We start from the raw sequence: 14,596 nt of genomic DNA, 5'->3' as shown, positions 1-14,596 counted from the left end.
AAACCACAGGGCTAAGTGAGGGTCACATTTTACTATGCAATCCATGCTCACTAATACGACTTGCTTCGTCTGGCATCTCACCATTTTGCTCCAGGCTCTCACAAAATAACACTTCTTAAATGTTGCCCCATCCTAAATAGACTGCTGAGATGACAGCCAACGCCATCCAGCAGGTCAGCGCTTTTCAAAGTGTTACCCACCAAGTGAACTGTCTTGGAATCACTGGGATGCACATTGAAAGTGTTTATTTCCCGCCTCCGGCCCCACCCACTAAAGAAATGACTGGGGCACACCCAGGAGTCTGCATGATGTGAATTGATTCCAAGATGAGAACTTCAGCTGGAGTGTTAATGCCGATTAATTGTTACTGAACAATGGGGTTTGACTCATTTCCCTTTACAACTGTCCAGGGCAGTTACAGGACATCAGTGGTTTTCACACTGTGTAGGCATAAGAAAAATCTAGGAACCAATTAAAAATGACTTCCTTACTCTACTCTCCGAGATCCTGACTCAATAGGTTTGGCATGTGACCCGGGCAGCTGTATTTCGTAACCGGTTCCATAGACAGGTCTGCCAGTCCGGGTACCGTACTTGGTGAAACATTAATTTGGAAAATTCATGTCCAGTTTTAAAATCAGGGCTTAAATTTACCCCTCCGGGTGGTCAACTCCTTGGTTCTTGTTTATCGTTTTATGCCGGACAGCACCCAGTTCATTGAAAAGACTCAAGTGTTGCTTGTTACACTGAAATTAATTACTGTAGGAACAGTCACGGAACCAGGAGTGGGAGCTTGATTCCTGAAATCGTTTGTGTACCGGCTCTTTTGTGTCGGTGGGATGAAAGACAGCGGATCACTACCACAAGAAGAAATGAAGTGTTCCCTTGGGTCCTCTGCATTGATTGCGACCAGCACCCGGAAAGGCTCAGAGCAGAACCTTTGCTTTTGTAATAATGATACAACTGAAGGACAGTAGAAATGCTGGATATGGGTCCTCAGTGGACACCAGCTCTTCTGAAAGGTTCTTTTGCTGATGTGAGACATTCAGTAAAGGTAAGGAAAAAAAATAGATGGAACACACGAGTGAAGAAAAAATATACAATTTCAAAAATGTCATTGAATAAATAAAATAAATAAAATCTTTAAAAAAAAAGATTCTCTCTCTCTCCCTTTCCCTCTGTCCCTCCTCCCCCCCCCCCTCTCTCAAATAAATAAATCTTTAAAAAAATAAAAATCCCAAACTGGCAACAAAGCTATACATTTCTCTTGGAAAGTCTAAGAGTGTTCTATTGATTTGACATTACACAGCAAGGATTTTTCTCTCTTAATATGTTTTTTTTTAAATATTTTATTTATTTACTTGACAGAGATAGAGACAGCCAGTGAGAGAGGGAACACAAGCAGGGGGAGTGGGAGAGGAAGAAGCAGGCTCATAGCAGAGGAGCCTGATGTGGGGCTCTATCCCACAACGCCGGGATCACGCCCTGAACCGAAGGCAGACGCCTAACTGCTGTGCCACCCAGGCACCCCTCTTAATATGTTTTAAACACAAGAGACCATTCCGTATATGACAATAGTTACTGATAGCCCAGAGGCAGGAGAAAAACTTTACATATCCTAAGTGAGAAAATTCAGCGGAAAGAAGACCAGAAAGAGAATTTTTCTGGATTCGATAAACTCCTTGGGTATGACTTTTGTAGCCAAACACTACAACTGCGTTTTTATTAGAAGCAGGAATTGGGCAAGGGGTTGGGGGTGTGACATTTATATTACGCTTTTGAAACAACGTAGAGGTCCTAAACTTGGATTTCTACAATTAACTTGTTATCCGCATGACCTTTTTTGAAGATTTTATTTTTATGTATTTGAGAGAACGCAAGTGAGCATGAGCAGGGGGAGGGGCAGAGAGAGAGGGAGAAGCAGACTCCCCACCAAGCAGGGAGCCTGACACAGGACCCCAGGATCATGGCCTGAGCTGAAGGCATACACTTAACTGACTGAGCCACCCAGGTGCCCCTCGCATGACCTCACTTTGGAGGTAGCCACAGAGAGTTCAGTTGCTACTTTCCGGGGACCAGTGAAAATCATTGTTTTGTTTTGTTTTGTTTTGTTTTTAATTTTATTTATTTGCTTGAGAGAGAGAGTGGTCATGACCTGAGCTGAAGGCAGATGCTTAACCGACTGAGCTACCCAGGCACCCCAAAAGTCATCATATCTTTAATAATCTTGAGAGTCTTTGATCTTTATTCAATATATTGAGTCCCTCTCTTCAAATATAACTATGTTCTCTAGTTCCAGTAATCCATCAAAATTTGCCTAGTATTTTTAATTGGGAAAAAAAGGTAAGGGCTCTTAAACTAAAGGGCAATCTCTGTGGGGTACCAGGTGTCCTAAAACAAAAAAGAACCTGTAAAATTCATGGGAGAAATCTTGGAGTGCTGAGTAAAAGCAAATCAATAGATTCTGTAAGTTAGCTCTCAAGCAAGGACTTAGCAAGAAAGGATATAATCTGAGAACCATTAAATAACAAGTAAGTACAAGTAAATTGAGGCAGAAACTATCATACCCAATGTAAAGATTCACAAAAATTTACAAAATGTCACGATTTTGCTTGTTCACTAATAACTCTCCTAAAATAGAAAGGATTACCCAAGAAGTTTTTATTGCTTTAGTAAGGACCATTTCAATAGGACCATACAGCAGCACGGGGTAGCAGTGTGGTAATCGAACTTTGGCACGTAGCAGGGTTCACTAGAAAGTTGTTTAAAAAAAAAAAAAAAACACAAAACCCCGAATATCCTGACCCTGGCGATTCTAACTCAGTTCTGAGTTGCAGCTTGGGCACCCGTACTTTGAGCCAGCTCTCCAGTGAGTCTGATTCACACGGGGTAGAGCCACTGAGAAAGATCGCAGGCTCTTCAGAGTCAGGAAGGCCTGGGTTTGAATCCCAGTTCTGCTGTTCATTAGCTGTGTGACTGGGGCAAGTTACTCACCTCTTGGGGCTTCAGTGTTTTCATTTGCATGTTTATCTAAAATGCTAATCGCTAAACTACCTTATTCTGTGTTCTCAGAGAACTCATGACTCAGCATATAATCCGCTATTCTTAAAAACAATTTTGCATTAAAAAGTCTTAGTTCCTTTTTCATAAAAATCTGTAGTCCACGCTAAAGAGGACACCGTGCTCGGCTCATTGTCTTGTTATGTTTTGTGGCCCCAAGGTCATTTTTACAGGTTCTTTGAGACGAGGCACCCAGGGCCAAAAGGGAACGAGGGTGGCTAGAAGATGGAAACCAATCTGAAGATTACTCCCAATTCTAGCAGAATTGGTGGCGTCTCTGCCTTTTCCACGTGAAAGGACAGGAAAAGCGACGATCCTAATCCAGACGTGGCCGCCGTCCTCCCTTCCTAAGGAGGTGGTCATCACCGGCACACGTGCTGCTGGCAGAGCAGGGCAAGACAATCGGGGCTTACAGACGCAGCCTCCCCTGAGGCCACGGAAGGCAGCGGAGACGGCGTGAGCTTTAGAGGTAAGAGGACTGTAAATTCTTTGTCACTTCCTTGGCATTTCCTTGGACAGGCGACAACGTTCCTGGACGAGTGTCTCCTCTGTGAGGTAGCAGGAACGCATACCACAGAGGTTTGGGAGGGTGACTAGCCTAAGGAAAGTCAGATGCCTCGCAGTGTCCGCTGCTAGGTGGGTTCTGGAGCATAGGAAAACCCCTTCCCGCATATTCAGCAGTGCTCAGTTTTCAAAAGCTGCTCATCAGACAGCGGAGTGTGTACGTGCGTGTGTGCGCGCGCGTGCATTTGTTGGGTCATTCATTGCAAGGTTACTGATTATACCATGTGACGCAGGTACCGCCTCAGATTGAATGTATTTCGGAGTCAAGCGGAATCCCGTGTCTTGGTGACTTTTTGAGTGCAATGAGGATAGGCAATTTGAAGCTTTTACGAAAAAGACTTGATGTGACTGGAAGAAATTGAAAAGGAAGGAAAGAAGTTGGATGTGTGAAATCATGCCACTGATTGAATTACCTAGTAAATTGTATTGTAAAAGAAAATAAGAGATTGAGGAAATAAACTGCTTCTGACTCTGGGGTTGTTATTATATCCTCAGGACTAAATCCATTTCTTTCTTTCTTTTTTTCTTTCTTTCTTTTTTTCTTTCTTTCTTTCTTTCTTTCTTTCTTTCTTTCTTTCTTTCTTTCCTTCCTTCCTTCCTTCCTTCCTTCCTTCCTTCCTTCCTTCCTTCCTTCCTTCCTTCCTTCCTTCCTTCCTTCCTTCCTTCCTTCCTTCCTTCCTTCCTTCCTTTCTTTCTTTCTTTCTTTCTTTCTTTCTTTCTTTCTTTCTTTCTTTCTTTCTTTCTTTTTTTTCCTTAAGAGAAAGAAAATGGCCCACGGCAGGGAGGGTTAACATGCTTCAACTAATCTGAGCTGAAAAACTGTCAAACTGAAGGCCAGCTACACTCTTATTTTAAAAGTGTGTGTTTGTTAATCATGGGGAAATGTAAATTCCTGGCAAGATGTTATCTTTCTAGTTGTCCCAAGTTCATAGAAGCCTCTCACTTTTTGTGGTATAGTTTCTTAGGAAAAACAAATAGTAATGGAACAAAACTGGCTTTGGGAATTTAAAACACAAATTTCTGTTTCCAATTGCCTTTGCCTCATGCAGAGATTTAACAGAATCGTTAATGTCAGTCAGAAATTCATTTTTGAATGTTGGTTGGGAACAAACAGCTCGTTTGCAGGGTAGCCTTGAACCAACCATGGAAACGGTTTTTTCCTTCTGAAAAAGTCTTTGAAAATTAACAAGGAAATTGTACGCAAAATGAAATTAGCATTTCTGTTGGATGCTTCTTAGTACTGGACGACGTCAGATTGCTGACCTTCCCCTTGTAGGTGTTTTTTGGTTCAAAGTTGATTTGTCTAAGTGCCTTATTTTTCCTCTTAGGGATTAAAATTATATCTAATGCCTTCTAGAAACTACTAAACAGAGACAGTCTTGTGAAAGGAATCAATAAAGTATTTCATAAAATGTTACTATTCTGTTGTCTTAAACCTGATTAGTTCTGTGAACCGAGAGCCCAGTGTGTGACCCTGCATGATTCATTAACCACAGCTCTCCAGGGTATTTCAAAGTTGATTTATCTCATGGACAAATGAGAGCCTATTGAGTAATTCACATTTTTCCAGAGAAGTTGACTTGAAGTATCCAGCACAACCTGCCAAGCTCTGTCTTTGTTTATAAATCCATTTCCTGGTAACATCATATAAGATACTCCCAACCCTGGAAACCTTGAATTTTGCCTGGTCTCCTCAGATGATTAATTCTAAACCCAGCATAATCTCATGGCAACCCTTCCCTTATTTGATTACTATAGTTCAATAGAAGAAGCCCCACCTTTTTTTGGGATTCTCTCAATAAAACATTTTTTAGATACTCACCTCTCAATTACTCTTAATGACCTCACTCTTCATACAATTTCAACTACCTGGGGTTTTATTTTTCAAATATGGATACTGTCTCCTTGATGTTTTCTTAAACAGTTACTAAGAGTAGATTACAGCCAATTTAAGATCCTAAATGGGTATAAATGGGACATGATTGTTGGAAAAAGCAGCACAGCTTTAAGTCACAAAGAGCCTCTCAACATTTCTTTGAACTGGACAACAACTGAATGACTTATTGGCAACTCATTATCTGTTGTTGTGGGGAAGAGCCATGTCTTAAGCAAAGCCACATGCAAGACAGCAAAATAAATAAAATATCAATCTCTCTAAAATTGTTTTTGCTGCATTGAAAAGCTGCAATGAAACAAATGTGTTCATAATGAAATGAACACATTTGTCATAAGTAAGAGACTAAGCAGCCAGCGTGGGGACCGCGGGGACCCACAAGTTGAATAGCATGGATCTGTGACGAGCATATTCACAGTTTAGCACATGAAACCTTATTTTCCTTAGAAGTTTCTCAGATTTTAGGAAAAAAACTAGATTAAAAAAACAATAATTTTGAATACTTGGAATCATATTTCTAATAAAAGGAGAGTCAGATTATTTAATTTTGATAATCAGTTTCAAAACTCACAATCAAGTAAACTTATATCTGATGACATAGTTTTGGAAATTCATTTTTTTTTAAAGATTTTATTTATTTATGTGACAGAGAGAGACAGCCAGCGAGAGAGGGAACACAAGCAGGGGGAGTGGGAGAGGAAGAAGCAGGCTCATAGCGGAGGAGCCTGATGTGGGGCTCAATCCCAGAACGCGGGGATCACGCCCTGGGCCGAAGGCAGACGCTTAACCGCTGCGCCACCCAGGCGCCCCAGTTTTGGAAATTCATAATTGCTTTGCTGCCTTATCTATTTACTTTTTTAAAAGTGGGTGTTTCTTCCCCCACTATAAATGTGAAACATGTTCATTGTCACTGTATTTGCAAAACTTTGGGAAAAGATTACTGCGCTTATTTTTTCACTATGAAAGAGGGTAGCTTTTTTCTCACCATAAAAGTAAACATTCTCATATTTGTCACTCGAAAATCTGGAAGCGCCAAAAAAAATAAAATTAATTCGAGATCCTAGTAGCATTTAAGGACATTTTAGTTGAGATTATACTGAATATGGTTTTGCGTCTTTTTGTTTTTTGCACTGAATATGAGTGTTTTCTCATGTCATTTAATAGTTTATAAAATGAGCTTTAATGCCCTTATACTAGTCTAACACATGTGCGTATTATTGCTTATTTTATCTTTCCTCTACTATGGAACATTCAGATTGGTTCCAGTTTTTGCTACCCTAAATAATACTACAATAATATATCTGTACAATATTTGTGTGTCTCTGGTTGTTTTCTTAGAGTGCCAGCTTAATTATCTTTGTGAGGAAGTCCTCAAGAATCTGCCATTAATTCTAATATGTTCTGTTAAGGGCTCTGAAAACACTTCAGAAACTTACTTGTATATGAGAAAACTGATCCGTTCTGATTTTTGAGCCCCAGTTCCCTGTGGCCCAAGGATTAAAAATAACCTTTTATTCCAAAGCATCTCCCACTTAATTGTCTCTCTCTGAAAGCACGGAAACAGGAAGTGAGAGGTGGTAGCTGTCCATACCATGAAAGGAAAGGAATGGATCAGATGCTTGAATTTGGATAGATATGACAGATGCTCTCTTGACCGTATTTCCTGGGTATGTAGTGGGAATCAAAGGCAAACTGATAACATTTTAATTTATTATGTTTTAAAGAAATACTTCCAAGCCTCACATACCTGCCATGATTAATCTACCTTTTGAATTACTTTATAATGGGTTAGAAGTCACGCATTACTATGTGTGACTGAAGAGAAATATTGTTTAAAGGCAACTCTGGGCCCTACTTAGGAATAAGGTATAACTACAGGTCAGTCACTTTGCCTCCATCAAAATAAAGTTAAATGGCAGAATCTAAACTGGTTCTTGGATATTTAATAAATATCTGCAGCATCAGAGGCTTACCGGAAGTAACACTCACCCCGACAGGAAAGTTCTGAGTAAAAACCAGGAGCAAGAGTGGCCATATAATGGAAGTAAAGCTTGGCCTGGGCCCAGGTAAGACCACTGGAAAACTGGGATGCACTAAACTTATTCATTCAACAAATTTGGTTGATGACCTACCAAGTGGACAGTGGTAACACGTGAGAGTAATGACAATGGAAAGGTCTTAGACTTACAAGTGAAAGGGAAAAAATTGGGGTAATAAATGTGTTACCGGTTTTGGCCAATCTGATACACTTGAGAGGATGTTGTGTTATCTGCCAAACCCAAGACTCTCTTACTCTCACTGAATCGGACATTAGGGGAGCATAAAAGCAGACAGAATTACTAGGAAATCACAGTTTTGTGGGTGTATTCCCTGAAGTATGGCCCTGTCTTGGAAAGTTGATTGTGGCAGCCCACATATTTGGAATAACTGACTTCTAACTTTCTCCACAAATTCTAACCAAATAGAGGAACATTAGAATTCATACAGAATAGTCTCACTTTTAAAAAAAGATGTTGCAAAAATGTTAAACTACATTATTTTGCTTTTAGGTAGAAGCCCAGGAACTGTCCATTCTGCATGCTTCTATCTGGCCACATAAGTCAAACACTTATGAAAGAATAATGAGTGCCTTTGCTACGAAACCAGAAATAGCTAGAAATGTGAGCAGACATTTCCATACTTCAATCTCTTGAGAATTTTGATGTTCTAGTAATTGTTTCCTACTAAAACACTAATACATACCTCCAATAGCTTCACTGCACCAGTAAAATCTTCTTTAGGGAGAGGACAGACTTTTAATTAAAAAAAGGAAAATACTTTTATTCTGAGCGTGAATTTAGGAGACCGTGTGAAGAAAGGCTTAGCAGAGGGGTGGGTCTGTGAGCCTGAACATTTCCAGAAAGCTAACTGTGTGCTGGACCCTATCGGGACTACCTTGAAAGATATGGAGAAAAGGTTTAAAAATTACAACTGGAAGATATCTACGGGACTAGAAATGGAGAGTCCTAAGCATTCAGGGATTTGGCAAATGGCTGCTGGTTGGTTTTTTCTTGGTTTTAAGTTACAATCGAGCTCCGGTTTAGTTATCTCTACATTGGAGATGACCAGTTAATGGCTATGTTTTGGATTAGTCAAAGTAAACCACTGATTATTTTATGTTTTACATTAGCAAAACCTATGAAGGAATTCTACTTTGCCTTTTTAACCCATGTATCAGCTTTGGTCTCTCTGCACCTTAATTGAGTTATGATTGATTATTACACTCCCAATTCAAGATCCTCTCCAAAATTATTCAGAATTCCCAGGTGGCTAATTTTTCAAGGTCGCCTCTGTTCTTGCTTTTTCTCTAGCTCAGTGACGCCTTAAGATTATTTTACAAACACATATTTTGTCTACCATGTTTAGGTATTCAGTATCAGAAGGCATCTTTCTGGTCCTCTATCTAAGAGTTGGCAGGCAGATTTCTTCCTAACATCCATTCTTCTGTGTCTTGGTAAGTCATTCAGATGTTCTCTCTTCTCCATGTAGTCCCTGTGCCTCAGCAGAAGATTGTCTTACCCCAGCCCCAGGGAAAGGCTTATTGGTCTAAGTGCACTGTTATCCTCTACCCAGCAGTTAGCTTAGATCTGGAGTTTCTGAATAAATCAGTGCATGGCAGGAGTTGGTCCAGAAATGGACATGTAACTTAACCCAGGCTGAGGAGATGTAAGGGGAAATGTGCTGAGGATTTCCAGAAAAGAGGTTTCATCCATTTTAAAAGAGAGCTTCAGGGAGAGCCAGCAGGTTGCCATGAAGGTTGCAATGATAACAACCATTACAAAACAAAAACCCAACCATCTTATCATAACTGGGAGAAAGCCAGAACAAAATGGGAGAGCTAAGAGATTCAGAGACCAATGCAGCCGGAGCTCCAGTCAACTGCTTATCACTAGGGTCCTGGAGTTTTCCATTGCATAATTAACATGTTATCTTTTGTCTTCCAAGTCAGTTTCAATCGAGTTTTCTTCCATCTGAAAGTCACCTAACAATACAATTGTTTGTAGTCTTCCAGGATCTGGTCTCAGCATGGCTTTCTAGTTCTTAAAAACTCACTTGTTTGGGGCCAGGGAGGTCACCCATTTGCAAGTGTGGTTGGTTCTCTCTGGTCAGACTGCCCTTTCTTTGTTTGGTCTCCTCTCTCTGGAGAACTCATGCTGCATTGTTATCATGTTTTACAGGACTATCTCTGTCACTTGACTTGGTTATCTCATTTTTATCTTCATATCTTTAGTGCCTACCACACATGTGACCCCCAAACACGCACTTCACTAAGTGCCCAGGATTAATAAAAATGACGGGCAGGATGCAAACCTGAAGCACCGTCTGCTCTGTCTATACCACACACTCATCATCTAGATCAGTGCTGTCTGAAACTCTCTGTGATACCAGAACTGTTCTATGCCTGCCCTGTTCACTAACGCAGCCAGCAGCACACGCGGCCTCTGAGCACTGAAATACGGCTAGTGTGACTGAAAAACTGAATTTTCAAGTTCATTATGATCATTCATTTGAATTTAAATTGCCACATGATCTAAGTAAAAAAAAAAAAAGTAATATAATCTAGGAAGTTTTCTATTTGTTTTGTTAAATACCATTCAAAAGTCATCTATTCACCTAGTTTAAAAACATAATCTTAAGGCTTGTCTTTATTTTGAAATTTTTAGTCTCACAATGATTATGAGCAATAATCCCTTGCACCTCCCAGATAGTCAGAAATGAATGGCTGGGCCACCCCTTACCTGCACACGGCTCTATCGACAGCAACCAGCCATAGTGTCCTCACATTCGCAGGCCAGCATCCATGATTTGTATGGTGGAAGCTTTTCAGTTTTGGAATACCCCAAAATAAAGCACATCTTTTTTTCCCCATGGAATATCTTTTTGTAGGTATCAAATTCCATATAGTGCCAAGAAAGTGGGTATTTGCATAACCAAAGCTTGTTTTCAATAGGCGATAGACTCTGCTCGTTTTAGCAATAAACCTTTCTGTTATAAATGACAACATAGAATGAAGGTAGATGTTGACTTAAAAAAATAATCAAACATAGGGTGCAAACTTCTCAAAATTTTTGAGATGTCCAAGGCACTCAAGGAATAAAAGTACTAAAAAAAGAAAAAAAAAAAGAAAAAAAAAAAAGAACCCACAAAAGGGCCATGCAGACATGGTGTTTAACCACAGATAGATATTAAGTTTTTCAGCCATATAATGCACAACAGATTTCTTTCCTCCCATAATTCTTTTAGGTAAAATTTACGGAGAAAAGAAATCTATACAATAAACTCTAATTAGCCTAACAGTAAATGTGAGGCCATAGGGGATAGTGGTTAAAGCCATACCATACCTAATAATGTCAGACTTGGATCTGAATCCAGAAAGACTTGAATGGGTGGAGAGAGACAGAGGTGGATAGACAGACAGACAGACACTCCTGGGTGAGCAAGGTAGTATTACCCCTTTTTATAAGGAAGGAAACTAAGGCTCACTAAAGTATGTGTCTTGCCCACTGTCCCACAGCTAATAATTGGTAGGGCTGAGATTCGAACTCAGGTCATCTGCCTTGAAGCCCATGATCTTTAAGCACCATCTGAGAACAGCAGACAGTTCCCAGGGGGTACTGATGCTGCTGGTCTGGGCACCACATGTTGAGAACCACTGTTTACAAAGGTCAACAGCTGACAATAAATAGCCCAAGAGTGGAAACAGGTGTAGAGATTTCGCAAGCCAGCTTTACAGAGAAGTTATATATATTACAGTGAAGATTTCCAGAACAAAAGCAATGTTGCTGTCTCTTCGAAAAGAATAGTAGGTCGAGGTTGTGCTGACCACAAGGCTCCCTGCCACGATATTTATCTAGAAATCTACAAGCCGGCTACAGAGCTAAAAAGACAGGTCTGCTGTGTGATAAAAGCAAAGTCCGTTAGGGATATATAACTGAGTGAAGCTGTCGGAAGAGGGTTCTGCGAGTTCATTCTAGATTTCAGTTTTATGCCATTTAGCCTCTTGGTCTTATTAAGAACCACTAGTCACCATGAGGCTGCCGCGTAAGGTAGAAGCAAGCATCTTGGTTCAGGAGCCAATCTAAAGTCTGACTCTCTCATTTACTAGCTGGGTGACCTCTGATAAGTCAACACCTCAGGTCTCAGTTCTCCCCTCTATAAAATGAAGACTGAGGCTATGACTCATTCTTTCCTCACAAGGCTGTGGCTAAAATCAATGAGGTAAGGCACGAAAAAGCCTTTGAATGGTGTCTGTGTGTCCTAAGTACCCAGTAACGGTCAACTACTGTTATTTGTCTCACTGCCGAGTCAGGCCATGAGATACAGGAGAGGCTTTCCTGATTCTGCTGACGATCAGCGGTACCCAAATCTCATCCTGGTGCCTGCAGATAGATGTGGTCAGCGGGCTTACTGGGTGTCTATGGTGTGATCCCGCCTTCATTGGATGTGAGCGTTCCTACACAGGGAAAAGGAGACTTTGTAAAAACAAACAAACAAACAAACAAAAAAACTTATTTAAATTTTCCTTTTGCCAACCCTAAATGACCTGTATATTCCAAAAGAGACTGTAAACCAGACACGTGCCTTTTTTCATAAATGAAAATCCCGGGGAATCTCTGTGGTTGTTCCTATTTCGAACACTGCAGACTAGAGCTTACGAGGTAAAGTGACAACGAATTGAAAAGGCAGAATTCGAGCTCAGATATGCTTGAGACCAAAGCCAATACTACCTTCAAATTTGTAAAACATGGGAGACTATACATTATCCTTTTTTGAAGGAGTGAGATGGTTTCATACCCAAATGCTATTTACACGTATCATATTTCATTTTGCATGTCTTCCCCTTAGAGGAACCTATGGGATAACAGAAATACCAAGTTGCCCAGAACAAGTGTAGAACACCTAAATCTTGTGGAGTTTGGGCAACTGGAAGTATTATCACGTGGCTACTTACTAATTGTATCTACTTGGAATATAATAGAATAGAACATCCAAAAATGGAGGGTGGGACAGGAACTACCTTGAATTTAGAAGAAAGGTCAGGGGCACCTGGGTGGCTTAGTCGGTCAGGTGTCTGCCTTCAGTGCAGGTCATGGTCCTGGTGTCCTGGGATCAAGCCCCATGTTGGGCTCCCTCCTCAGTGGGCAGTCTACTTCTCCCTCTCCCTCTGCCTCTGCCCCCTGCTTATGTGTGCTTCTCTCTCTCTCTCAAATAAATAAATCTTAAAAAAGAAGGAGAAGAAGAAGAAGAAGAAGAAGAAGAAGAAGAAGAAGAAGAAGAAGAAGATGACGACAACAAAAGGTCTGAAAGGGTTCCACTGAACGGTGACAGGTCTTGAACCTGGAGAGTCCACTCTGGGGGTGTTAGCATTTCGATTCTTACTCAGTAATTTCCAGAACACAGAGTATCTGCTCATTTGCCCTGGACAGGGCCTAGGCTCTCTTTCTTCTCTTACAGGCAAACGGCACAGATTTCTATGAGCTGTTGGTTGCCATCTTGTTCTGTCTCCTCTCCTCTACCCGCCCAGGCATCTTGGCCCCCACTTGCAGTTCTGGGGCAGTCAGGGAACATTGTAGTGAGTCAGCTTGCCCCAAGGCTCTTCCCCTATGGCATACCTTGCTATTGAGGATCTGGAAAACCCTCTGCTGCGTCGTCTGGCCAGCCTTGGGCCTCACGAGGATGTAAATGACTTTCAGGTCAGGGCTGGTGCGAAATAGCTTCTCCATCAACACTTTGCCCATGAAGCCTGTGGCCCCAGTAATGAGAATGGACTTGCCGTTATAGAAAGCTGCAATCATGGACATGGTTTTTCTCTTGTCTTTTATAGCTCCGGAAAGAGGTTCCTGAAAAGGCAGAGAAATAACATCACATTCTCAGAAGTTCTAAGATGCAGTTAATTGAAAATGTTTCTGGGCCTTCCAGGAGTTCTGAATGCTGAAAAAAGGTCAGAGTGAGAGCATCATACTTGATTGACAACACGATTCATTTCAATCAATATTTATTGAGTCCACTTTGCATGCCAGACTTTATGCCAGGAATCGTGGGCAAAAAAAAAAAAAAAAAAAAAAAAAAAGTGAGTAAGACATGGTTCCTGCTCTCAAGAGATTGCTCATAGTCTAACAGAGGAGACAGACATCTGAATAGATCACTGAATATAATACGTGAATGCTCAAGCAAAGGGATTACAGAGGCGGAGTGTATAGCAGGATCTGGAAACTTCAGGAAGGCCCACCTGCCTGCCCCTATGGGTGATGATGAAGTGAACTGTGAAAGCAGGGCAGGGCTGGGGTAAAGGTGTTCCAGCCCTGAGGACAAGAGCAAAGGTGCAAGGTGTGGCCAGTCATGCTGCCTGGAGGAGACAGAAGGAAGTCAGTGTTACCAGAACGTCAACGATAAAGCTAGGACTGGCCTCCAGCCTATGAAAACAAAGCTTGGAACAACCATCACATTCTTTTTAAATTATGATGTCATTAGTGTTTCGGTTGCAGTTTTCTTTTGAGAAAATGTTGGAGCAAATAACTTGTGGTTTCACTTGAACTCACAGGCCCCGGCCTACCCAGCATTTCTGCGTAAATACATTTTTCCCTTCCATGAGCTGAAAAGGGGTGTAGTGCCACCCTTCCCCTACGTGTCCTCTCAGGGCTGAAACACTGCAAAAGACAAAGGGCAGAGAAGGTTGAACAAACGAGACCAGGACCGGAGGCTTTGTTAAGCTCCGAAATAGTGCCAGGTGACTGTAGGGGCTCCGTCCGCATAAGGCCATTGCCAGGAGCAGAGAGAAAGAGCAGGTCTGGGAGTGGGAAGCCAGAGGTGGCCCTGAGGTCCTGGGCCTCCCAGAAAAGGCACCGCATGCTCTTGACATGCCTCCCGCAGTGTCTGTCTCTAAGCCCGGGTCCAAAATGGCCCAGGGGATGGCATGGTGGAGAGCTTTGAATGAAACAGTGCTGGGGGCTGGGGGCGGACTTCTGCCTGTCACAGCAGGTGCCCCGGGATCTGCAGGATGGCGGTGGGTTGATCTTGCAGAACACAACTCCAGGGGCTG

At 41.6% G+C, this 14,596-nt stretch overlaps 1 protein-coding gene across 1 annotated transcript in view; it reads right to left on the bottom strand.

Moving 5' to 3' along the window:
• The window catches only part of FAR2 (fatty acyl-CoA reductase 2), a 132,945-nt gene that overhangs the window by 29,187 nt on the left and 89,162 nt on the right, over positions 1–14,596 (bottom strand). The window contains exon 2 of the mRNA XM_045811759.2: positions 13,170–13,397. Within this exon, the coding sequence (XP_045667715.1) occupies positions 13,170–13,358 (189 nt within the window). The 5' untranslated portion in view covers positions 13,359–13,397. The remainder of the gene's footprint in view (positions 1–13,169; positions 13,398–14,596) is intronic.

The sequence above is a fragment of the Ursus americanus genome, chromosome 25 (assembly GCF_024610735.1).
Source record: "Ursus americanus isolate L20-20 chromosome 25, mUrsAme1.1.p, whole genome shotgun sequence".
NCBI lineage: Eukaryota > Metazoa > Chordata > Mammalia > Carnivora > Ursidae > Ursus > Ursus americanus.
Note: the sequence above shows the minus strand (reverse complement) of the source record. Positions and strands in the feature narration are given on the sequence as shown.